Below are 25,654 nucleotides of genomic sequence, written 5' to 3' on the forward strand. Positions count from 1 at the left end.
CCTCCCAGCTACTGGAAGGTCACTATTAGGTCTCCTCTGAGCTTTCTTTTCTTCAGGCTGAATCCCAGCCTCCCTCAGCCTGTCTTGTCAGGAAAGGTTTTCCAGCCCCTTAATCATTTTCATGGCCTTCTTCTGGATCTGCTCCATCAGTTCTATGTCCATTCTGTATTGAGGACTCCAGAGCTGGACACAGTATCCCAGGTGATGTCTTACTAGAGCAAAGTGGCAGAATCACCTCTCTCGATCTGCTGGCCTTGCTTCTTTTGATATAGCCCAAGAAAATGTTGGCCTTCTGGGCTGCAAGCGTGCCCTGTTGATTCAGTCCCAGCTTCTCACCCACCAGCCACCCCCAAGTTTTTCCTGTAGGGCTGCCTTCTAAAACCTCATCCCCAAGCATGTACTTATAGTGTGGATTGTTCTGAATCAGGTGTAGGACCCTGCACATGGTCTTGTTTAACCTCATAAGGTCCACCTCTCCAGTTTGTCCAAATCCTTCTGAATGACATCACATACCCCTGGATTATTGGCAGCACCACTGAACCTGGTGTCATCTGCAAGATTTCTGAATGTGCACTTGATCTTTCTGCCTATATCATTGATAAAAATATTAAACAGTAAAGGTCCCCATATGGACTCTTGAGGGACATCATTTGTCACTGGTCTCCATCTGGACTTTGAGCCGTTGACCATTACCCTCTAGATGCAACCAACGATCCAGCCAGTTCCTTATCCACTGAGCACTCCACCCAGCAAATCCTTAACTCTCCAGTTTGTTGAGTAAGATATTGGGGGGGACTTGTTAAAGGCGTTGCAGAAGTCCAGATCAATAGGTCATCTCTTGGACTCTGATGTGGTTACCTTATCACAAGCCACAAGGCTTATCAGGAAGGATTTGCCCTCAGTAAAGCCATGCTGGTTGCCTTGAATCATCTTCCTGTTTCCCATGTCTCTTATCAGACCTTCTAGGAGAATCTGCTCCATGATCTTCCCAGGCACAAAGGTGAGTCTGACAGGTCAGTAACTCCAAGGATCCTACTTACTACCTTTTTTAAAAAATGTGTGTAACATGTCTCTTCTTCCAGTCATCAGGGAGTTCACCTGAATGCCATGACATTTCAAACATGGAGAGTGGCTAGGCAACTACATCAGCCAATACTCTCAAGACTCTGGGATGTATCTCATCAGGTCCCATAGACTTATATAAGTGCAGATCTCTCAGGTGCTCACAAGCATGATCTTCACATACAGTGAGAGGAACTCCACCACTCTGTTCCCCACCTTGTGGTTTTATAATTTGGGAGGTGCTGAGAGAGAGGTTGTCAGTGAAGACTGATGGAAAACGAGTTTTTGAGAACATCAGCCTTCTCCTCATCTCTTGTTACCAGCTCACCAGACTCGCTCCTCAGGGGGTGTATTTTTTCTTTAACATTCCTTTTTCAATTGATGTTCCTGCAGAATCAAAATGATCATCCTGCTACATAAAGATTAGTGGGGCCATGTCAGATATGGTGATGCACTCTCTGAATCCTTCCCAATAATCAGTGGTGTGAAACAAGGCTGCGTTCTCACACCCACTCTATTTACAATCTTCTTCAGCACAATGCTCCAAAGGGCCATGGCAGACCTCGATGAAGAAAATGGCATTTACACTCAATATGGTACTGATGAGAGTCTATTCGGCCTAAGACCATTGAACGACCACACCAAGACCCTAAATCACCAGGTCCCAGAGTTGCTTTTTGCTGATGATGCCACCCTTGTTGCTCACACAGAAGCAGCTCTGCAGTGCACAACATCCTGCTTTGCAGAGGCTGCAGATCTTTTTGGGCTGGAAGTCCGCTTGAAGAAGACGAAGTTCTCTACCAGTCTGCACCACAGGAAGACTTTCATCATCCCCACATCAACATAGGCAAATCAGAGCTTAAGTCAGTCCAGCAGTTCAGCTATCTGGGATGTGTTATTTCCTCAGATGCCAAGATCAACAAAGAGAGATAGACAACAGATAGCAAAGGCACACGGTGCATTTGGAAGACTTAATAAAAGAGTCTGGAGCAATAAGCACCTGAAGAAAAGCACAAAAATTGGTGTCTACAGAGCCATTGTACTGTCCACTCTTTTATATGGGTCTGAATCATGGGTCATCTACTGCCACCACCTTCGACTCCTTGAATGCTTCCATCAGCGCTGCCTCTGTACAATCCTAAACATCCACTGGACTGACTGTGTGACCAATGTCCCTGTCCTTGAACAGGCAGGGGTCACCATTACTGAGGCCATGATACTGAGGACACAGCTGTGCTGGGCAGGGCAGGTCTCCAGGATGGAGGATCACCACCTCCCTAAGATTGTGCTCTGTGGTGAACTTGCCCCTGGCTGCTGCAACAGAGGAGCCCCAAAGAGGAGACACAAGGAGTCCCTGAAACAATCCCTCAGCTTTGGCCATACTGACTGCCTTCAGTGGTCCCCTCTGGCCTCCAGTCAGGAAACATGGAGGCACAGCATCCATAACACTGCTGCCTCCTTTGAGAACACACGTAGAATTAGCCTGGAGGAGAAAAGACAGCACAGAAAGCACCGTGCTGTGCCTGTCCCCTCACAGGACACTTTCTGCTGGGCCCTTTGCAGCCACACTGCCTGTCCCACATTGCCCTTATCAGCCATCAGTGTGCTTGCAGCAAGAGTGCGGAGCAAGAGCCCTTCTGAGATCTTTGTTCATGAAGCCAAGACATGATGCTGGAGATGATGATGACCTGTAGAATCCCTTCTTGTTATTCTTGCCAACTTCAGCTCCAGCTGAGCCCTGGCCTTCCTAACCTCATCTCTACACAACTGAGGAGCATGTCTGTACTCTTCCCAAGATACCTGTCCCTGCTGGAACAGCCTGTGCAGTTTCTTCTTGACTTTTAGTTTGACCAGCAGGTCACAACTAAGCCATGCTGTTTTCTTCCCTTCCTTACTAGATTTCTTACATGTCTCCTCTTCCACAAAACATTTGAAATTCATAGACCTGAGCAAGAAAATAAAGACTATAAACTGCTAAAACTAAAAATATGAGAGATGTTCTATACTGAGACATTTTTATTCAGATTAATTCAGCACTTGTGGAAACTAGAAACACACTCTAATGCTTACAGAGGACCAAAACTATAAGGGATTCAGAAAGTCACAGACCTTTTTTTTTGCATTTGGATTAGTTATTCTGGGATATTTAAATACACTATTAAAACAAAAGATTAAAAACCCAAAGACACAGAGTCTCAGTTTCTGGCTCAGAGGTTACCTTTGATGTAAACCATAGAGCAGATTACAGAGTGTACAGGGGCACACACCACCTCCAGTCATGTATGGACCACTCAGTCAGCGGATAAAGAATTAGCTTGACGGTCACACTTAAGAGAGTTGGGGTAATAGCTTGATATGCAAATGGAGACCAGTGAAGAGTTGCATTCCTCGGGAGTCAGTATTAGGACTGGTTTTTAACGTCCTCATAGGCAACATGGATGGTGAAATTAAGTGCACCCTCAGCAAGTTTGGTGACTACACCAAATCATGTGATGAAGTCAGCTTGCTGGAGGGACATTAACAGGCTTGAGAGGTGGTTCAATGCCAAACTCATGAAACTGAACAAGACCAAGAGCAAGGTCTTGCACATAGGCTGGGACAAACTCAAACACAGGCTGGGCAAAGAATGGATTGAGAACAACACTGAGGAGAAGGACTTGGGTGTGCTGTTCGATGAAAATTTCACCACAAGCTGCAATGTGTGATTGCAGCTCAGAAAGCCAACCATGTCCTGGGATGCATCAAAAGAAGCATGGTCAGGAAGTTGGGGGAGGTGATTCTGCCCCTCTGCTCCACTCTCATGAAACATCACCTGGAGTACTGTGTCCAGTTCTGGAGCTTCCAACACCATGGAGCTGTTGGAATGAGTCCAGAGGAGGCCCACAAAGCTGATCAGAGGGCTGGAGCACCTCTTCTGTGAAGACAGGCTGAGGGATTTTGAGTTGCTCAATTTTCAGAAGAGAAGGCTCCTGTGAGATCTTATAGCAGCCTTCCAGTACCTGAAAGGGGCCTACAGGAAGAGGAACTTTTAAAAAGTAGTGATAGGACATTGCGTAATGGTTTTAATTTGGAAGAAAACAGATTTAGGAAGATACTAGGAAGAAATTCTTCACTATAAGGGTGGTGAGACACTGGCACAGGTTGCCCAACAAAGTTGTAGATGCCCCCTCCCTGAGACTGTTCAAAGCAGGCTGGATAGGGATTTGAGCAACCTGGTCTAGTGGGAAGTGTCTCTGCCCATGGCAGGGAAGGTGGAACCAGATGATCTTTAGGTTCCTTCTAACCCAAACCATTCTGAGTCTGTGATACTCTGGTGGAAGAGTGACTTTTTTTCCACTGTCTAAAAGCTTGTTTTCTGATATTATTTTCCACTGTCTAAAAGCTTATTTTCTGATATTATTTCTCTGTGTGCATTAGCTCTGTCAAGACTTTGACTAGGAATTCTGAATTATATCCACATCTTTTTTACTTGAAAATCTGATACAATCAAAAGTGAGAGCCTTAAGCTGTCCCATCTAGAATGTGATTTGTCTTGTGGATCTGATTAACAACTTCTTGCTATAGGTGAAAAGAAGAAAAGATGTCCAAAGCCCTCTCTTGGATTTTTCCACAGCTTTAACCATTTCCACCCAGGGTGTCACTATCTGGGATTTAATACCAAAGGTCCAAATGAATCATTAAATTACTGTAGCCTTCCCTGGAGAAAGGCACTAGAATGATACCAGCTGGTAGAAGGCACACAATGCACTTCCTGTACTGGGTTTATTTAAAAAATATTTCTTAATCTTTTTTGAATATCAGCATTCAGCTACCAGCTATACTGAAATACAAATATTGTATTTCATGAAATGCAAGATACAGCATCACTTCCAAATACTGGTACTCATTTCTATTGCCACAATGACTGAGCACAGGATGAAGACAAATCATAGGCAGAAAGTTTAGCTACTGGCAGACTAAAATAACAGAGCAAAGTTTGCAATGACAATATAATTTACTTTATTATAGAGAATCCAGATGTGAATTATCAGTCCAGGTCATATTTAGAAATACTTATATTTCTTTGGAAGACCACCTCTAATACTGATGTTCACCTTCTCTCCATTACGAGGAGACTTCTTGTTGCCGTGGACTATGACGTGGTATCAGTTATTGCTTGTGCTGCCTCTTGCATGTGCTAGGTGTGATTGGATGTAAATCCTCAAGCACTTAAAAAAAATGATACAAAATGCTTCAGGCATCTCCTCAACCTCAAACCAGTTTTTTTATGTTGACTTTTCAAATAAATAAATAAATCAAATTCAAAAAGAGCCTGATCTGGAGCCCTGAAATACCTAACTGTCCACAAGGAAGACTGAGATATCTGCAATTATTGTCCCCTGGTACACAAGGACTTTTCTTACTTCAAAACCAAATCTCTCCACTTAGAACCTCCACTGCAACAAAACAAGACAGAAACTGCAGATGTATTGCTCTCCGAATGAAAGGTACACCTCAATGGTCACACTGTATACAACCCAGAGAGCATCTCAAATTTTGTGATTTAAAGTGCAATAAGGAACATAAAGAGAGTAGTCATAGAATTGTTTTGGTTGGAAGAGACCCTTCAGATTACTGTTCCCCAGGGATCAGTGCTAGGTTGTTTTGTTCAAAATATTCATCAACAACCCAGATGAGGGGATGAAATGCACCCTAAGCAAGTTTGCTGATGATATGAACCTGGGAGGGGTTCATATCATGGCTGGTGCACCAGAATCCTATGCTGCTATCCAGCAAGGTCTGGACAGTATGGAGTGTTGGGCAAAAATCAACCTCACGAAGTTCAATAAGTACAAGTGCAGAGTCCTGCAACTGTGAAGGAATAACACAAGTACAGATATACTGATGGATATACTGATGGAAAGCAGATCCATAGAAAAAGATCTTGAAGTCCTAGCAGACAGTAAATTCACCATGGGTCAAGAGGACCAATGGTATCCTAGGGTGCATCAGGAAAAGTGTGTCCAGCAGATCTAGGGAGGTTCTCCTCCCCCTCTCATCTGACCTGATGAGACCACACCTGGAATACTGTTCCCAGTTTTGTACTCCCCAGTTCAAGAGACACAGAGACCTACTGGAGAGAGCCCAATGGAGAGGTACAAGAATGACTAAGGGACTTGAACATCTCTCCTATGGAGAAAGACTGAGAGAACTGTGGCTGTTTAGCACTGAGAAAAGAAGGCTGAGAAGGGATCTTATTAATATCTATAAATATCTGAGGGGTGGGTGTCAAGAGGAAGAGGCTAATCTCTTTTCAGGGATGCCCAGTAACAGGACAAAGAATAATGGGTTTAAGCTAGAACATAGGAAGTTCCACCTCAACATGAGGAGAAATTTTCTTACTATGAGGGTTTCAGAGAACTGGCTGCCCAGAGAGGTTGTGGAGTCTTTTTCTGTGAAGACTTTCAAAACTGCCTGGATGCATTCCTGTGTGACCTGCCCTAGGTGATCCTGCTTTGGCAGGGGGTTTGCACTAGATGATCTCTAGAGGTCCCTTCAAACCTCTAACATTCTGTGACTAAGATCAACTCCAACAAATAGCACAGTGCCAAGTCCACCCCTAAACTATGTCCCTAAGAACTGCAACTAGATGTCTTTTAAACACCTCCAGGCACAGCGGGTCAATATCCAATCTTAACCTCTCCTGACACAACTTAAGGTCATTTCATCTTGTTCTATCTCTTGTTACCTAGGAAAACAGATCAACACCCACCTCACTACAACCTACTTTGAAGTAGATGTTGAGAGCCATAAGGTCTCCTCTCTGCCTCCTTTTCTCCAGGCTTAACAAGTCCTGCTCCCTCAGCTGCTCTTTGAATGATTTGCTCGCTTCATCAGCTTCATTGTCTGTATTTGAACTCATTCCAGCACATCAATGTCCTTCTAGTAAGGGGTCCAAAACTGAACACAGTATTCAACGTGTGGCCTCATCAGTGCCGAGTGCATGGGGAACAATCATTTCCCTAGTCCTGCTTGCCACATTATTTCTGATACAAGCCAGGATGACCTTGGCCCTCTTGGCCACATGGGTACACTGATGCTGAATATTCAGCTGGCTGCCAACCAGCACCTTTAGGTCCTTTTCCTCTGGACATTTTTCCATCCAACCCCCCACCCCAACCAAGGCTGTAGTGTTGCCTGGGTTGTTGTGGCCAAAGTGCAGGACACGGAACTTGTCCTTTTTGAACCTCACACAGTTGGCCTTGAGTCACTCATCCAGATAGTCCAGGTCCCTCTGTAGAGTCTTCTTATCTAAAGCACATCAACACTATCACTCAATATGGTGCCATCTTCAAATTCACTGAGGGTGCACTTGATCCCCTCATCCAGATCACTGGTAAAGATTATAAAGATAACTGGCCACAACAACGTCATGGGGAGTTCCAGGCTGGGCAGAGGGGCTGAGAGCAGCCAGGCAGGAAGGGACCTGGGAGTCTGGATTGACAGGAAGCTGAACGTGAGCCAGCAGTGTGCCCAGGTGGCCAAGAAGGCCAATGGCATCCTGGCCTGGATCAGGAACAGTGTGGCCAACAGGTCCAGGGAAGGGATTCTTCCCCTGTAACTCAGCCCTGGTGAGGCCACAGCTTGAATCCTGTGTCCAGTTCTGGGCCCCCCAGTTCAGGAAGGAGATTGAGGTGCTGGAGCAGGTCCAGAGAAGAGCAAGGAGGCTGTGAAGGGATCCGTCACAAGTCCTGTGAGGAAGGGCTGAGGGAGCTGGGGGTGTTCAGTCTGGAGAAGAGGAGGCTCAGGGGAGACTTTTCAGGCTCACTGAAAGGAGGTTGGAGCCGGAGCAATGGGTCTATCTCTTCTCCCAAGTGTGGTCTTGAACTCTGCCAGGGAAGGTTTAGGTTAGATATTAGGAAAAAATTCTTTACAAAGAGGGTGATCAGGCATTGGAATGGGCTGCCCAGGGAGGTGGTAGATTCTCTCTTCCCGGAGATTTTTAATAAGGGACAGAACGTGGCACTCAGTGCCATGGTCTGTTAACCACAGTGGTAGTGGATTAGGGGCTGGACTTGATCTCAGAGGTCCTTTCCAACCTGGCTGATTCTGTGTGATCCTGTGTAACACTGAGTCCTGGAGAACTCCACTTGTAACTGACTGCTGACTGGCTTTAACTCCATTCACCGCAACTCTCTGGGCCCATTTTTTTTAATCCAGAGAGTACACCTCTCCAAGCCATGAGCAACCAGTTTCTCCAGGAGAATGCTGTGGGAAACAATGCTGAAGGCTTTATTCAGGAGTAAAGGCTTAGTTAAGGAAGACATACACAGCTTTTCCCCCATCCACTATGCAGGTCACCTTGTCAGAAATGGAGATCAGGTTAGTCAAGCAGGACCTGCCTTTCATAAACATGCTGACTGGGCATGATGATCTGGCTGTCCTGCATGGGCCATGTGACAGCACTCAAGATGATCATGAAAGAATATAGTTTACTTAACTTACACTAAAACCAACTTGGGATTCTCCCCCAGGGTATTTAAAATTTTATACATACGTAAACTTCAATGTCAAATATTTATACTCAAGAAATATTACAGTTTTGTGGTAATGGATTAAATTAGTTTTGTGGGGAAAGTGTTTTAGAAGAATGAATTCCTCTAATTTACAGAGAAAATATATCTGAGAAATTGCTTGGATAAATCAGGTTGCATCCTCAAATTTCTAAGCCCTCTTTTTTCAATAGCATGAGTAATTAGTTTGTTTCCCCGCCTCCCCCACACTTAGTGCATAAGAGCTCTGGGCTTAGAACAATGAAAAGAGAAAAGCAAACAGTTCTTTCATGGTAAAGCAAAACTGGCACAGTTAGAAAGATATTGAAACAAAAAAAAATCATATTTTTTGTATATTTTCTTCAATTTATTAATAATCTTTTATATATATTTATTTATGGCTTTGAGCAAAGACAGAAGAAAAAAAATCTAACTCATCCCTGATCATACAGTTATTGTAAGAATCAGATCTATAGTCTTCCCAGCAGCAGTAAGATCCAACCTTTTACATTAATACATTTCATCCTGTACAGACATGAGATTTCATACTTATGGGCTTATTTATGTACAGAGAAAATAGGTCAGTTCTGAAACTAGCAATGGACCTTTATATTACAGGAATGTGAGTCATTTGTTTCTTAATCTAAGTATATATACATTGATACATACATATATATACGTATATAATTTTATACCCTGTACCATTATTTTTTTAAATTAACATACAAATCCTAGATATTGTCCACTCTATTACAAAGTCATTAAAAATTATTTATGGTTTCACTGAAAGACCATGTGAATTAATATTTCTTCGTAGTGCTTAAAATAAAATAAAAATATATATAAAAATATTTTGCTACTAACCCCATTTCTCCTATCAAATGTAAACCTTAAAGAGTTTGAAAGATCAGTATATGATCTTAATTAACTGACAGAATTTGTTAGTATTAAAATAATATAAGGGGTATTGTACTGTTAAATAAACGGTCTTGCAGCGTATCCATAATGTTTCAAACACTTTTAAACAATCATATCCCCATATACTACTCTGGGCCACTTAAATAAATGGCAGCAGCATGTTAATGGATTAATTACATTGCTTTTTACTGGTGAGTGGGAGTCAGCAAAAACTCGAAGTTTTTTTATTTTTTATTTGATATACCACTCTAGTAAAAGGCAGAACAGGCAGCATGGGTTCAAGCTCTGTTAGCTTTAGAATATTTACTTGGCTATTAAGTACATCTGGATTCACTGCATTACGTAGTTTGTGATGTTATTTAATTTTTCCATGCATTGTTAAACTCAGCATTAATCAGAAAAGAAGAACTCCTTTGCATTCACTTCCTTAACATGAGTCAGCTGGGTTTTAAGGAACAGAATATATGCTTTTATCATATCCATAATGCTGATTTTTTCAATGAATTACATTATGACACATTTAGTTTCAATCTCTATTTAATGTGACAAATCAGGCACAAATGATTACGAAATAACTTTGTGTGTGTGTGTGTGTGTGTGTGTGTGTTTGTGTGTGTGTAAGATAATGTAAAGGTTTGAACAAACAAAACAAAACATTCACAAAACAGTATGCTTTAACCCTGCTTTCTGTCACCATTTCCTTTCTGTTTTGAAGACATAAAAAAATAACAAACCTTGTACCTATGGGCTATGTTTGACACTACATGCCTTAGGGTATACTATCCATTTAATTACGATATACACAGAGCAAATCGTGCATTTCCAGACAGACTTGATGCTATATTATATTTATTTTTGTAAATTAACACCACAGTTAACTACAAAACTACAGTGAAGACACAGAAAGCACCTGAAAGCCTAAATCAAGCTGTGGTTTACAAATAATCTTTTAAATGAAAAACTTCACTTCTAGAGTTAAACCAGAGATTCAAAGTCAGCATTATAGGAATTTTAAGGTAGACACAATTAATGAATTGTTATTATTTTCTAATATATCATAAAGCCTTCTCCTACAATTGCTGACTGAACCTATTTTTTTTTTTAATTATTATTATTTTTTATTATTTTTTTTTCTCCAAAGCATGCATGGAATATTCTCAGATGCTATTGAGGGCAAGGAGAAAAGCGATGGTATTGGTGCAGTACAAGTGGTTTGCAGGATCACGCGTACAATTTTGCATAAAACATTGCATGTAAAAGTAACATTGTAGGTTTTAAGCCGTTGCAATACAATTTAACAGCTGTGTTACACCTAGCTTTAACAAATTTTAAAACTGTAAATTTTGAAGTGAAGATTGGAACCTAAATTCCTAAACAAAGACCTTGCAATGATACACTACACAGCAGCTATTTTTGTTTGGGTCTAAAAAGTTATTTACAATGGCAATATTCATAGTCTTTGTAAAAGTCTTTAGAGATGTGAAGATTGAAGTCCACCCAGTTTTCTGAAACAGCAGAAGGCCTGACATGTCATGAGGTTAAACCTATCCAGAGGAGCGCTAGTGTCAGCCTTTTGACTGTAGGTGTTTGCAATTTATTTCTTTTCCAATCTAATTCCCAACGGAGTGCTAACACATAAAATGCAATGGGAAATAACAACTGAATTCTTCACGAGAAATTAACAACATGTATGCAATAAATGAAATAACAGAGGTTTCAGAATATCACTTATCAGTGCTATGTGTTACTTAGATTGGTATTTCCGCCTAGGGGGGAGGGAGGGGGCAGGGTGTTAATTTGTGTTTGTTTGTTTGTTGTTTTTTTTAATATACTTGTTTGAGGTTTGTTATTGTGTTGTCAATTTTCCTATGAAAATAGCAAACCTCATAAACAGATAAATCTTTTTAATTTTAAAGTCGACACATTTTAAAAAAAAAAGTAATATTACAGCGGAATTAGATGTTTTTAATGATTTCACGAAAGGAAGACATGAATTCAAACAAGTTTAATTTCTTTTTTTAAAATATATAGATTGTGAATAATATATTTTTAACTTTTTAACTTTTTTTTTTTTTTTTTTTTTTTTTTTTTACATTCGTTAGTTGGGCGAAGCTGTCTAAAGTATTATTTCTCAGACTGCTGGGGTACATTAGGAAACATCAGGCTAAAACAGTTCCGGGGACGGTGCTCGGTTCGTCTCAAGTCTGTTGCTCAGTTACCTGGGATCATAAATTTGAGGCGAACCGCGGTTTGTCTCCCTCAGCCTCGGTGCTTAAGACTGCGGAAGGATCGCGTTGCAGGGGGCCAGATCCCGGCGCAGATCCCCGGTGCGGGGGGATGGCTCCAGAGGACATCTGTCGGAAAAGCGAGACCCGCTGAGGCACCGAGGCTCTGGCAGCCGGGGCCACGCCGGGGCCAGGGGCGGGCTGCGGGAGGGAGGCCAGGGACTCCCCGACGGTGGGGTGAGGCCTGGCGATCAGGGTGGACATCTCGTGGGGCAGGGACGGCTGCGAGGCGGAGAGGGGCCGCACCTCCCGGGTCAGGTTGGTGTTGTGGAGGGCCTGGGTGCTCTTGTGGACCTCGTTCTTCTGCGCGGCCCCCGGGGGCTGCTGGGGTGCCTGTGGTGACTGCTGCTGCGGCTGCTGCTGCTGCATGAGGGACAGCTGCGAGGCGGTCGGCGAGGCGTACTGGAAAGTTCGGCCGGCCAGAGGGCTCTGTACAGGCGGGCTGCAGATGGCGGTGGTGTAGGAGCAGGGCGAGAGGATGACAGCCTGCTGGGGCGTCTGCGTGCTGGGCGAGGGCGAGTGGAGGTTTCCGTGGGACAGGCTGCTGGCGGTGTACACAGGAGGGGACTGTGTCCTGACACGTGATGAGGAGGTGGTGGAGTTCAGGGCGGGCATCTGCTGCAAGCTTACGGGGACGATGGTCTGCACCATCTCCCTGTCGTGCTTCACGATCTGCTTCAGGATCTCGTTCTCCTGGTTGTTGAAAACACCGGTGTTGAGGTCCTTCTGGAACTTCTGCAGGAGGATCGAGTTCTTTTTACCTACACAGAGAGACAGAAGAGTTGGTGAGGCTGACACACAGGGGCAGACCCTCTCTCTGTCTTTGCATTTCAGCCCGCATCACTGAGGGCGTTGCAAACACCGGGCTGAGCAAGGGCCACAGATCGGCAGTGTTCCCACTGCAGAAGGCTGTGCCACAGCAGGGACCTTTCCCGCGCCTGGGGCTGGCAGGCAGCTCCTGATGGCTGCCATCCACACATGCCCGGGTGCCTGCTCTCTGCACGACCGTGTCAGGCTCTCCTAACACCCCTGTGAGCAGAGGCACCTGGGTTTCTGTGCCTCTTCACTTTAGGGTAGTGCTAGTACTACAATTATTCTGCAAATGTAACCACAGTAATTTACTCAACAGGGTGGAAAAAGCCATGGGACTCTGCGTGCATCGGGTCTTTTTCTGTCATTGCAAAACTGTCCTAATTTCCACCAAACTGTTACATAAGTTATAAATACACTTGCCATTTAGCACATTCCCTGGAACTAATTATTAGACATTAGTAACCAGTGACTACTAGCCTGCAAGAAATAATCTTTTCGAATATTTGCGAACTAGTATGAACTCACTGATAATGCAACACCTGCTTACACAATCAAGACTGCTGTACACTGTGTCCTTATGTCTGCTTGATGGCTCTTAGTGTCTGCAGTATATAGACACTAATTTGTGTCAGACACACAGCAATACAACTGCACCCAACTACTCGATGAACAGGCTGGACTCTAATCCTAATATTATTTATTTACATAGCACACATTTTTTAGAGATAGACTACATTTCCAGAGAGCCTTGAGAGACAAATGAAGTGTTTGAAAAGTCTTGATAAAAAAAATTAATGCACTGAGCGCTCATGGCCTGAAAATGTTTAAAACACATATCTATTAAATATTAGAAACCTCTTTACTTGCATCTAATTTCTTCATTTTTGCTATATTAAACATGCTTTCTTTTAAATAACACCTTCAGATTAGAATAGACAACATTACTATGCAATTTTTTATGCATTTACTTTGAAGAAAGTGTATACTTAACTGTATTGAGATAGTGTTATATGGAGAAATCCTTACATTGGAGTTTTCTTGCGAAGTTGAGGAAATACCACCAAGCAGCAAATTATTTTTTACGCAGAGATGCATTTTAAAAGTACTGTCAATAAAATAATGATCAGAATACACTTTTCCCAATCAATATTTTATCTAGTATGTCCTATTAAAGAGGTACAGAATGTCTGGATGCACAACAGCAGACTTTGCACATCCTGCTTTGACAATCTGCCATATCCTTCTGCCTTTCACTTGGGTATTGTTGGCCTGCTTTTCTGATTGCAAGCAGATCTGAGTAACACCAGTGTGCAGCTAGCAGTGCCCATGTTGTGAGGAAAATGAGAGCCCTGCTGCAAAAGATTAATTCACTTCAACCATCACGGATTTTGTGAGCATTAAGAGGCTTCAGCTCTTTCCAGCATTATAGATGTCATCTGTAAACAATTTATGTAGGAAAATGTCATCTACTCATGGAACAGCGTGAACCCTGTCAAGTGCTGATGTCAGCAACAGAAATATACAGGATTAATAAATAAAACTAATGATAATTAAACCTTATAAAATAATCCTCATAGGACTGTGAGAGCTTTCTAAAACTTATTTTGTTATTTAAAAGTCAGATTCAAGAATTTGTTGTCTGGACACGTCCTAATCACAGATCAACAGAACATTTGCTGCAGTATATCAGAAAAAGAAAAGCAAACAAACAAAAATTAAGAAGCGTTTAATCTGGGTATTTTATCCTGCAATTCAAAGAAAAGAAAAAACAGGAAGGTTTCAAGAATTCCTCATATGGAAAAAAAAAATACCTATCCTGTCAAGTCTGTCAATTGCCACTGTTTCAAAGGCCCTTCTCATCATGGGGTACTCTTCCAGAACCTCGTTGAAGTTGTCCACCGAAAGGGAGTACAGGCGACAGTACGTGTCTGCTCGTACACTGGCAGTTCGACGGCCCTTGGTCAAAAGGCAAATCTCTGCAAAGAGAAAAAATTTAGCACACACAGAAAACAAGTTAGTGAGCAATGTGAAACTTAAAAACTAGGAAGTGATTCAGTAATTCAGTACTCATCTGCAATTTTTCCATTGCTTTTTACACAAGGCTGCAGGGACAATGATGAAGGTTTTTTTATTCCATTTCTGTTATTATGAAAAAAAGAAGTAATATGCTTTAAGAACCCTGCTTATACACCTCCTCAGTCTGAAATAATATTTTATCAAGACTTAAAAAAAAAATTTCTTGAAGTTGTAAGAAATGACTGATCAGCTGCCAAACGGCTTGCTGACTCAATTAACCCAAGTGATTCTACTGATTGTTTTCTTTTAAAGAGCTATCTGACAGATAATGCCAATTCCTTTAATATTTAACTGGATTTATTAAATATATTTAATACATGATATAATAGTATTCAATATAAGAGCTGTTCTAAGAAAAATGCTTCAAGCATGAAAATGCTTCCTGTTTCCTTGGGGTTTATGTCCTAGGTATTCTTGGAGAGTAAGCATGATTTTTTACTTTTTTTTTTCTCTCTCATTGGGCTGAAAAACAGAGCCTTTTAATATCTGCTTACTCCGTTTGATTAATTTAGTAGCCTTTCTCTGCAAGTGCCTCCAACAGGGATTCGTAATTTTGGAACAGAAGACATCGAAGCCATATGTAGAGTCCCAAGAAACAGCCCCAAACTTGTGACTGAACTCACAGGAATAGATAAAGTTCAAAGACAATGCCCAAAGCTTGTCAGAACAAAACATATGGAGAATAATATTTATTTTTCTATATTAAACCACAAAAATTACAAAGTCAATTGCAAAAACAAGCGTTTGGGTTGATCCCATTTTCAAGCTGGGGAATAAGGACAAAGATATATCAGCAATTTTTGGATTCTGGCAGGGAGAAAGACAGCTTCCTTACCCAGTTCTAGAAGTCAAGAGCAGTGAGTTCAGATTTGTTTATATTTAATTACTAGCTAGGAAACTCTTTTCTTCCCTGATTTTGTGCCTGTCAGAAATGATCATTCTCAGTCCCAATCAACTATCATTCTCAAGTGTGGAAAACCAAATATTCTTCATTAACAAAGAATTCTGCAGGCTATACTTCAGATCTGTAGTGATAGCTTTTTTGTTTGTTTTTATTGTTTGCTTGTGGGGTTTTTTGTTGGTTTTGGGGTTTTTTTTTTTGTTTTGTTTTTTGAATGTCTTTAAAAATAAATTTAAAACATTAATTTAGAATGTACAGAACCTTAGCACTTCTTGTCTAATGCTTCTTGTGGAAGAATTTCCACATGCCACCTAACCTTGAAGCCTCAGGGGCTAAGATGCTTAAATAAAAGTGGATAAATCAAAGTGAATTAATATGTGACCACTACTAGCACAGAAAGTGCTTAAACCCCAACAGCTTTGGGGAGAATTTATAGACTAATGGGTATTGAAAGTCTTTACCTATTGTCCTTCACAAAACTTGATACCTGCAAAATAATGACAGTTTATTGTAAAGAGCCAGCCAAGTCAAACAGAAGTCAGTCCTTTCTTTTTCCATCCCCTAGCTCATCATGACCCCTTCTCCTTGGATTGAACTCACTGCATTTTAGTTACAAGAGTAAGATGGACATTTTGCCCAAAGGGAGAAGTTAAATGCAGTGAATGCCTGCTCCATTTTCTAAGATAATCTTTAGATCTCATACAGAATAAAGCTTTGTAATACATGGTTGAATTTAGAGACAACTTAACTAGGTGGAAAATCAGTGTGACTGATGATCACCTCTTGTTTTCCAGCTTTCTTAAAATTTCTGCAAAATTTTAAGACTAGAGACATAAGGATGTTCTACTGCTACAACCAAAAAATAAAAGTACTTGAGATGAAAAAAGTTCACATGCCAAAAATGAAACAAATGTTGACTATGAGTCCCAACCATTCCAAAAAGTGTACAAAGATATGAAAAAAGCACTATTTTCATCATTATTAGAGCACTTTTTTTGGATTAATTCAACAAGGACAGGAAGAAACCAAAAGAGACAATGTTAGATTTTGAAGGCTCTTAATCACCATAATGGAGACTTCCAGTTAAACAAGATAATGAAAGATGGGTCAGAAAAGATAAAGCAAATGTTCCAGCACCTAGAAACTGATCAAGGAGTGCCACTGTAGAGTCTGCCTGCTCAGGAAACAGAGAAAGCTTTGTGTTCTTCGTTCCAGTTGAGCACTATTATTCAAAAGATGAACTACAGCCTTCTGAAGGAAAAGAGTACCATGTGATGAATGCTCATCCAATGCATTTCTTGACTGATAAGAGTTGTTTTAGTCACTGATACATCATCTATTTTGCCTTCCTATAGCTACCAATAGCATCATCTGTACTCTGGTCACATGATTAACATGCTTCTTAATTGTATGTAATCTGCATTTAAGTGCATTTCATCTATTAGCTATATGTTTGCACATGTAGCTATGTAAAGCACAGTAAGATGTAGTATGTGCAACCTCATTACTTGAACTGCAAAGGAAGAACACGGAATGTCAAAATGTGTTTCTATAAGCACTTTTGTTCTTTTAAGTAAAGTAAAGTAACAATTTTTTTTTTTTTTTACAAATAAATAAAAATAGATTCCAAGAAGTAATGAAAATACATTATACATTATATAATATATAGGCTTATATATCATATATTATATATATTATATAAATTTTTTATATATATATATATTTAAAACTACTCTTAGTGGCATCAAATAGACCAGATGTCCTCAACAATTATACTCTCCTTAATGTCCAATTGATTTAAACAGCCTATAAAATACAAACAATAGCACAGGAGTGTGCAGTGAAACACAAAGGATACAGACTATTTTCAAACAGCTTGGACAAACAAGGTTCTCTTTTAGCATAAAAAGAAATCAATGGCCAGCATATTACTCACTAATATTCACATCTGCGGTTGGCATGGTGCATTGCCTTCATGCTGATCCTTTCCAAGTGTCAAATACTTCTATCTTTCCTTTTCAAACAAAAGAATGTCTTCGATTCCAATTAATAATTATGTGTCAGGCTGCTGTGAACCTGTAATTCACCTCTTAGCACAATTTTTGCTTTAATTATTTAATCTCTTTGAAAAACTACTATCTACAACATTCTAAAAGGGAAGTTAATCACTGTGCTACTGAAAAATGACTATTTAAAAGAAATAAATTATGCTAAAACATTTATTTATTCTTACTTAATACCAATGTGATTTATTTGTCCGTGAAAATCACAGTTTGTGTTATTCTACCATTAGATCTTCCCCACAGAACAGTGCAACTTCCAAAAGAACCTCATAAAACAGGAAACGTAGATTTTATTTTATTTTATTATTGCATTAGTATGACAGAACACTTCGGATAGGAAATTCTACATACCTGAAAGACAGCAATAAATCTGATTTCTAGAAAACTTGAATGAATTAAGGTGAATAACACAACTTGTAGGATGATCTTAGAAAAAGTAGGACTAGCAGGCCTTTTGTAAGGACCACAGTTTTGGTTCCAAGTTGAAGCTCATTGTTCTTCTGGGCTGTAACATTATGTCACCGTATGTAATAATTATCCTCCTGTTATGTTATTCCCCTGTTGCTCTGTGATTCCTCAATATTTTTTTCCTTAAAGAAAATAACTGCTGGGCATATATGGGAGTGGTACTCTTTCAGCAGCATTTACAATTTTGCATTGTTTTCTTAGTCTTTGCTGAATGAGGCCATGAACTGGTAGCTCAAGCAATAGTTTCTTCTTTCCCCTTTATACAGACCTAGGAAAAACCTTTTTTTACTATAAGAGGCAATAAAGTATCTTACAGCATGGCACCAATCCATTAACCTGTCAGTTCATTTTCCATATAAATTATGCCCCAGATGTACTCAACTTTCTATAAAACATAAAAGTTTGACTAGAGATTGAAAAACTTCAAAAATCAAAGTAAACAAAATGTGTCCACCAACAGAGAAACTATCAATAAAGGAAACAGCTATGAGTCCAGTAGTTAGCTGTTTTATTAAAGGACACTGAAATGGTTCTGCCTCCATGGAACACCCTTAGCTTAGGGTGGTATCTAGCAACAAATAGAAAATCAACACATTCAATTATTATAGAGTGCACAGCTTTCTGTGGCAAGGACACAAAGACCAGAATTAAAGAAAAGCTCATTTTACCTGGTATAGGAATTAATTTTTGTAGTAATTTGTAAATAAGTTAACTACTATTTTAAATATTGTCAATATTAAAATCAAGTACAAATAAACACCAGTTTCTATGAATTTCTGATCTACAGCAGTACATTAGGTGCTCTGTCCCCTTCCAAGGCTGTAACAAGTTTGCCATCATCTGTCAGATTTTACATTACAGCATCTTCAGATCTACTGAAATGTCCTTCCAGCTGAGGATGGCTGACTATTCAGTTCCTCAGCAGGAAACCTGTTTTATCTTGTAGCAGTCATATAAATTGCTGTGCAAATGGGCAGGCAGCAATTTAGACCATCTGGTTACTTTTCAGTATTAGAAGAAAGATGAAAAATCAAAGCAATTCAAAGGCTTGGGTTGGTCTGTCTAACATATTTGGGAATGTTTAATGAGAATCCATCAGTGGATTAGAATATTTATTTTATAGACAGCAATGAGTTACTAAACTATTATTGAAAAATCTTAGATGCACAAAAGCTCTATCCGCCCACCTATCTTGTAAGTCTTCAGAACAAGTTTCCCAGACCTATCAGATTTAGGTTATTCTTTTCTAACACAACTCTACATAACCAAAACTCTTTGGCATTGTGCAAAAGTCAATACTTCTGGATTTCCTTCAAGCTACAGAAGTTGTCCACTGACCAGAAGTTAGTTAATGGGTTCTTTCTTGGTGCACCAGTCACAGGAATGGACCTTGGGGCACTCTGCTGCTGGCTTTACAAAAGGTAATATGAGCGCACACTTTATATCACTAGGGGAGAAATACATAAACTTAAAGAAATTTAAAAAGAAACAGTAAGCTTCTAGATTTCCCAGTTCCATGTTATTTTAATAATCTCTAGTGCAGAACATAAGGAGAAGCTGTTTCATATGGTAAAAATGTGATTGCTTTAACACATATTTCTGCATTTCTGACTCTTTTTTTTTTGTTTTGTTTTTTTTGTTTATCTCTGGAAAACACAAAATACATATAATTTTTTCTAACTTTTTAATAATTTTTTTTTTCTTTCAACATATTATCAGTAGCTCACAAAATGGATTTTTTCTAGCTATACAGAATATATTTTGAAGTTGTTTTGCAAAAATTGTATTTACATTCATTAGTCACAACTGTGGAGAAAAAACACAAGGAAGTAATAGCCATGAACTCTAGATCTATGAAATCAATGGAAATGAAAAGGTTGGAGTTGCATTTAGCACTGAATTCAATCCTGTATTTAAGAAACCTTAAAGTACGGTCACTGGTCAACAGGAACAGTCCCAAAGCAGAGAACTTAAAGAGAAAGGAAAATGGACTTGGTTGGTAGTCTGGACTGCCCAAAAGAAAGCTTTGCAAAAACCACACCTTTTCCCACCTGATTTACACTAAATATGGAACTGCAGACAAGACGGTTTCAGTTTGTCAGAATGTGCAAAAAATGATACTGCCCATAGGATCTCTTTATTTAAAAAATGCCAACAACAATTGCCTGCAAAGATATCTGGGTTCATTGAGCAGAGAGAGAGTTAATGAAGGAGGCCTAGGTACACTGCTGAGTAGCCAGTATTTTGAAGAAGGACTGAAAATGTCCAATTAGAATGTCCAATCAACTTCCTTAATGCCTCAGTTTTGGGCTCCTGTTACTTTTTGATCTATTTACATAAACTTAATTTAAACTTACCTATTTGTGACAGCTTTTCTATTAATAAAAAATGAAAAACCCACCAAAAAAAGAAACAAAACCCAAAACCAAACAAAAAACAAACAAACAAACAAACAACCCACCAATCAATCAACCAACCAAAACCCAGAAAAAGATTAGAAAGGATTAATTGCACCTCTATTAATACAGCAACTAAAAATGCAGAAATTTACCTCATTCTGTAAGCTAGAGAGTCATGCTTACTGAGCATGGAATTGTCCCCTCACTGCAAGTTAGGAACACGACTCTTGTTTGCAAGTATCTGTCCCTGCTTGCCATCACCCTTACCAGCTTATTTAATTCCTCCATCATGAAGATGTCTCCTATACATCACGTCACATATGTGAAGAGAGAATGCAATGGAGATCGAAAAGAATATTTGCTTTGATGTTTGAATATGACATAATTCTGCAATGTTGGAGATAATAATAATAATAATAATAATAATAATAATAGTAATAATAATAATAGGGGTAAGAGTTTTGCCTTCTTGAGGTAGGAAATGGTTAATTGGGAAAAGAAATAAGGGCTATCGTCACCCTCCACCAGCAGCATTTATCAGTCTCTGTAATCCAGACTGCTATCTTTGGGAAACAAGTCCCACAAAGATAGAGTTTGTATCCACAGCCACACCATTACAAAAAGGAAACTTTGAAACAAGCAAGTTAGAAGCAACTGGAGACATGTATCCATAGCGGGCATTTTGTAACCATTTTCCTGATCTAAAATACAGGTTGAAGATGATTAGTGCTTTTGCTATATTTCTTTGCATTACTGACTTCCCTAAAGGTCTCCTTCCCACGCCTTCATTTGCTTAATATTTTATATATATGCGTCAAATATTTGATACAGTAAGTGGTATAATTAGAGATGTTCTAGTCTTGGTTTTTTTCTAATAGTATTTCTAATTTGTAGAGAGACACTTTTTTTTTCACTGGATACAGGACAAATTTCCTGGGGAAAAAATTATTCTTTTAAAAATAACTGTCTAATTTCTATTGGCTCGAACTTTTAAAGCGTTTATAGAGATTTCCTATTTATTTAGGTTTTTCAGCAAGCCTTAAAGTATGCTGCTTTCTTTACTATGCGCCAAATTTTTCTTTTATGCTGCTAAACTATGAAAAGCCTGCTTTCTATAGCAACCCCTGTTCTTCTCAGTCAACTTAATTCAATAAAAATTAGCACACTACTTTATAGCAGCTCTGAGAAAAGCATTGTGATAACATGCTATTAATTTATATGTTTTGAGCCTTACTCATTATTATTTCCATAAAAATTCATTAAAACACCTTGGCAGAGACTTTAAAATATTAGCTACTATGATAGAAGTAAATGTTGATACAGAAAAAGACATTTTGGGCATATATTAATTTTCAAGGCACATTTGGATGCAATAAGCCAATCTATTGTAGCCACTCTCTAATTACTATAATTTTTTACAAGATTGATATAGCTACATGGTTTTAACTCCTCATATATCCTGTAAAATTAATACTGACACACTATTAAGCATATTTCAATGTAATATACTTAATATATATTGATGGTATAATTTAATTCTTTTCTGGAAGTTTTTAAGTCATAATCAATTTTACATCAAGAAAGACAGCCAAAAATACATGGTTAGACTACAATAATCATTACAAAAAGTGGCATCTTATCTCACCAGAGACATTTTATGTTCCATCCTGACCTGTCTTTTTCTTTTTTACTTCAAACAGCTGCGGCCAAGTTTTCATTACCAGAGCAAACAGAAGCCAGTGACATTCTTACATCCTGCCTATTTTCTATTGTTAACTCAAATTACTCTGAGAAAGTTCTGTTTAATAGAACAGAAACTTAGGCTCATTATATAAAATAGAAAAACAAATATATTATCCTTGTTGTTCATAACAGAGCACACATATATTTTTATTTTTATTTTACTTTATTGAAGTGTTCTTTGTACTACGGGACACTAAGGTGTCTGTTTATTATCATGTAAAAGCTTATCATTTTACTGATACTTATTTTAATTTATTTTGAAAAATAATAATTAAGGATAGATTCTATGACAATGTACAAAAGGTAAAAGTGATTTTGTGTAAGTCATTTTGCTTGCTTTCATTCAGATGGATGCCTATTCCCCATTTTAAAAAGCCATTTTTTTTTTCCTTATGTATTCAGGATTATGCTTCTCTCATCTTGAGTTTGGCAAACAATAACAGTTACAAATTAAACTATTCAACTTGAATTTAAGTGGACGGAAAAAATATTGCACTTCATTTTTTTCTCATTAAATTATTAAACACATGATCAGAGCCTGTCAGTTCTGAATTAAATATTTAGATTAAATATTTAATCTAAACTCAAATATTTAGTTTAAATTCTACTGTGTAAAACTGAAGGTTCTTGCAAAAGCTTCTAGTTTATCTGTTGTCTACCTCAGATTTTCAGGCTATGCTGATGTGATATTTTGCTTTTATCTCATTCTTTTTGTGCAAAGTATAAATTAAAAGCAGTATACTATTCATCAATTCACAGAAATAAAATTCAAGTTTGGTTTGAAAACGTATGTTATTTAGATAGCAAGAACTATTACTAAAAGTATTATTATTAATTTAACCTTACATTTGCTAAGTAATAAAATTCCTAAAACCAAACCCATTTCTATCTTTTAGCTTCAGAGTAAGTTATTTTCGTACTATCTTCTTTAAAAGTGTCTTAGACTTCAAAATGATATTTTCCTTCCTAAATAGTGAGAATTTCTTCTGATGGCATAAAATTTTCTATACATAAAGTTTGGTGACAAAATAACAACATGATGCTTAATAAGAAATTATGCTATAGCATGATAAAATCTAGTCTCAAAATGGCAGACCAGTCTGTGCCAAAATGACATTTCAGGAGTGAGTTGGTATGGAGATCTGGAGAGCTTGATCCCTTAAAGCATTTAATTGCAAGCACACCTCAGGGAAGCTGCTTGTATTTAATTATTTGTGTTGGAGTATGAATTAATTCTCACTATAGAATTAATTCACCACTACCTTGAATAAGGGTTGCCATGTGCAGTATTTTTGCAAAATGCAAAACTGTGTATCATGTCATATTGTGCAGATGTAAAACAGTGGTCAGGCACTTAAACAGCACTTTCTGTATTTATAACCAGTGCTATATCTCAAATCTTCAAAAGTAAGTCTATCAAAAGGAAGTACCTACAGTCCACCCAGGGAAAAAAAAAAAAAAAAAAAGTAGCAAAATATAATCTAAAGTGACTCAACATTTCCCATGGTATTATTTTCCACTGCACTGGTCTAAAATAAACTGACAGTTCCTGTTCTGAAATAGGGAAAAACTCCATAAATAATAGGTAGGTCAAAGAAGTTGTGTCTAATTGGCCTTCCAGAAGCTGAAGCGAATGCAAGACACAATTTATTAGAATTTCAAGTGTGGAAGGGTAACTGTTAATGCAGCAGTAAATAATTTAAGCCAAATAAAACATTTAAAAATGTAAAGAATTCCATGAACTATGTGCTGTAAACAATCCAAATAAAAAAAGATGTCATAATATGTCTTTGGGACGTATTTTGGGAAGATGGGAATGAAAATCTGATTTATATATAATTTTGCTAAAGATTATCTTCAGCCTAGTTGTTGATACTTGTCTTTGAATAAATAAAATAAAATATATATTTACCTCTTACAACAACACAAGAGGCTGGCCATAACATCTTAATATTCTTATTCTTACAAAGAAACTCTCGTACATGTATAATCAAAAAAAATTGAAAAATCACATGCACCTTTTCATGTTCAACATATCTGGGAGCTCATAGGAAAAAACTATAAGCAAAAATACTTTTTAGCAGTATGAGTTTTAGTTAGTCTACAAATGAATTTACTGGATGACTCCAAGTTATGTGAAACCATTGTGATTCTCAGTGGTAAAATGAAGCAGGAAAAACAAAGGGGTGGGGGAACTGCAATGGACATATTTGGCACCACTTCACACTAGAAAACTCCCACCAACTGCAAATATAGTGAAAACTCAATGGGGCCTGCAGGCATAATTCATAAAAATATACCTACACTTCCTACTCACTCAGTTTGGATTTCCCTGGCAATATCGGCATTCCTTCAGCTCTAGCACAGGATCTGCTAGAAACAAGGGGTTATCATTTCCTGGAACATACGTCTAGCTTGCTGAATGAAGGAAAGCCTGTGTAAACACAGGTGGGAAAACAGATGGAGAAAGGAAAAGATAGAAGGAACACAAGTCTTATCTTGTGTTCTTTAAGGTTCAGAGGAATTTTGCCAGTGACTACAGCAAGAGCAGGATGAGACCTCAGAGAACAACCAGTCCTCTGTCCATCAGAAGAAAGCAAATGAAATAACAGCAGAGTCCTGAATGTGTTCCCAAAAAGCCTCCTTTAGTAAGCTTTACTGGGCCTTACTGGTTGGGTAGGGCTGGATTTCTTTCTTTCTTTTTCCCTTTGCAGGCAAGTAAGACCCACTCAACACACGGGTTAAGCACAGAGGCAGTTCAGCACATGCTTAGCTGGATCAGGACTGCACACTAGGAGAATTTCCTCTGATTCTATGGTGCTGGCAGCTGGAGGACATCACGAAACTACTCCTGATCATCAGCTTGCTCTGTAGTAGCTTTGGGACAGCTTTAACCTTTCTGTTTGCAGGGGAAACAACCTTAGGTGAGTTATGAAATGGTAAGATGCTGCTTTTCTCCCTTTGTCCCCGAACAGGAGCTTGCAGTCTGCAGCAGAGTGCATATGAACACCAGAGACTGGGGCTGGGGTAGGGGTATGAAGACAAGTGGAAGGTCACAAGGCACCAGGGAGCAAAAGGCTCTTCCAGAAGTGAAGGAGAACTTGCAGAGACAGATCTTACTGTGATGACTAAAGGACCCCTAATAGTCATGTATGAAGCCACCTAAGAGGAAGGAAATTGCTGGAAAGCAGTTATTTTGCTAAAGCAAACTTCTCTTCAGTTTATTACACTTCTAAATGTTTGATGTTATTAATCATAAGACATTTTAAATCTAATAATTTCTAATGGGGAAAAATTAGAATTTCCTCACAGCAGTAGTGTTATATCAGTTTATACCAATGTATAGTGCTATAAAGTAATTTAGATTAATATTAGTCTCATAAAATACATTACT

The 25,654-nt window shown here is 38.8% G+C and overlaps 1 protein-coding gene across 1 annotated transcript in view; it reads right to left on the reverse strand.

Annotated features, from left to right (window-relative positions):
• Window positions 1–8,939: 8,939 nt before the first annotated feature.
• Window positions 8,940–25,654, reverse strand: part of HCN1 (hyperpolarization activated cyclic nucleotide gated potassium channel 1) — a 176,441-nt gene continuing 159,726 nt past the window's right edge. Inside the window, exons 7-8 of the mRNA XM_071730555.1 lie at window positions 14,422–14,586; window positions 8,940–12,558 (exon numbers count right to left, since the gene is read on the reverse strand). Of these exons, the coding sequence (XP_071586656.1) occupies window positions 11,738–12,558; window positions 14,422–14,586 (986 nt within the window). The 3' untranslated portion in view covers window positions 8,940–11,737. The remainder of the gene's footprint in view (window positions 12,559–14,421; window positions 14,587–25,654) is intronic.

This window comes from Heliangelus exortis, chromosome Z (genome assembly GCF_036169615.1).
Source record: "Heliangelus exortis chromosome Z, bHelExo1.hap1, whole genome shotgun sequence".
NCBI lineage: Eukaryota > Metazoa > Chordata > Aves > Apodiformes > Trochilidae > Heliangelus > Heliangelus exortis.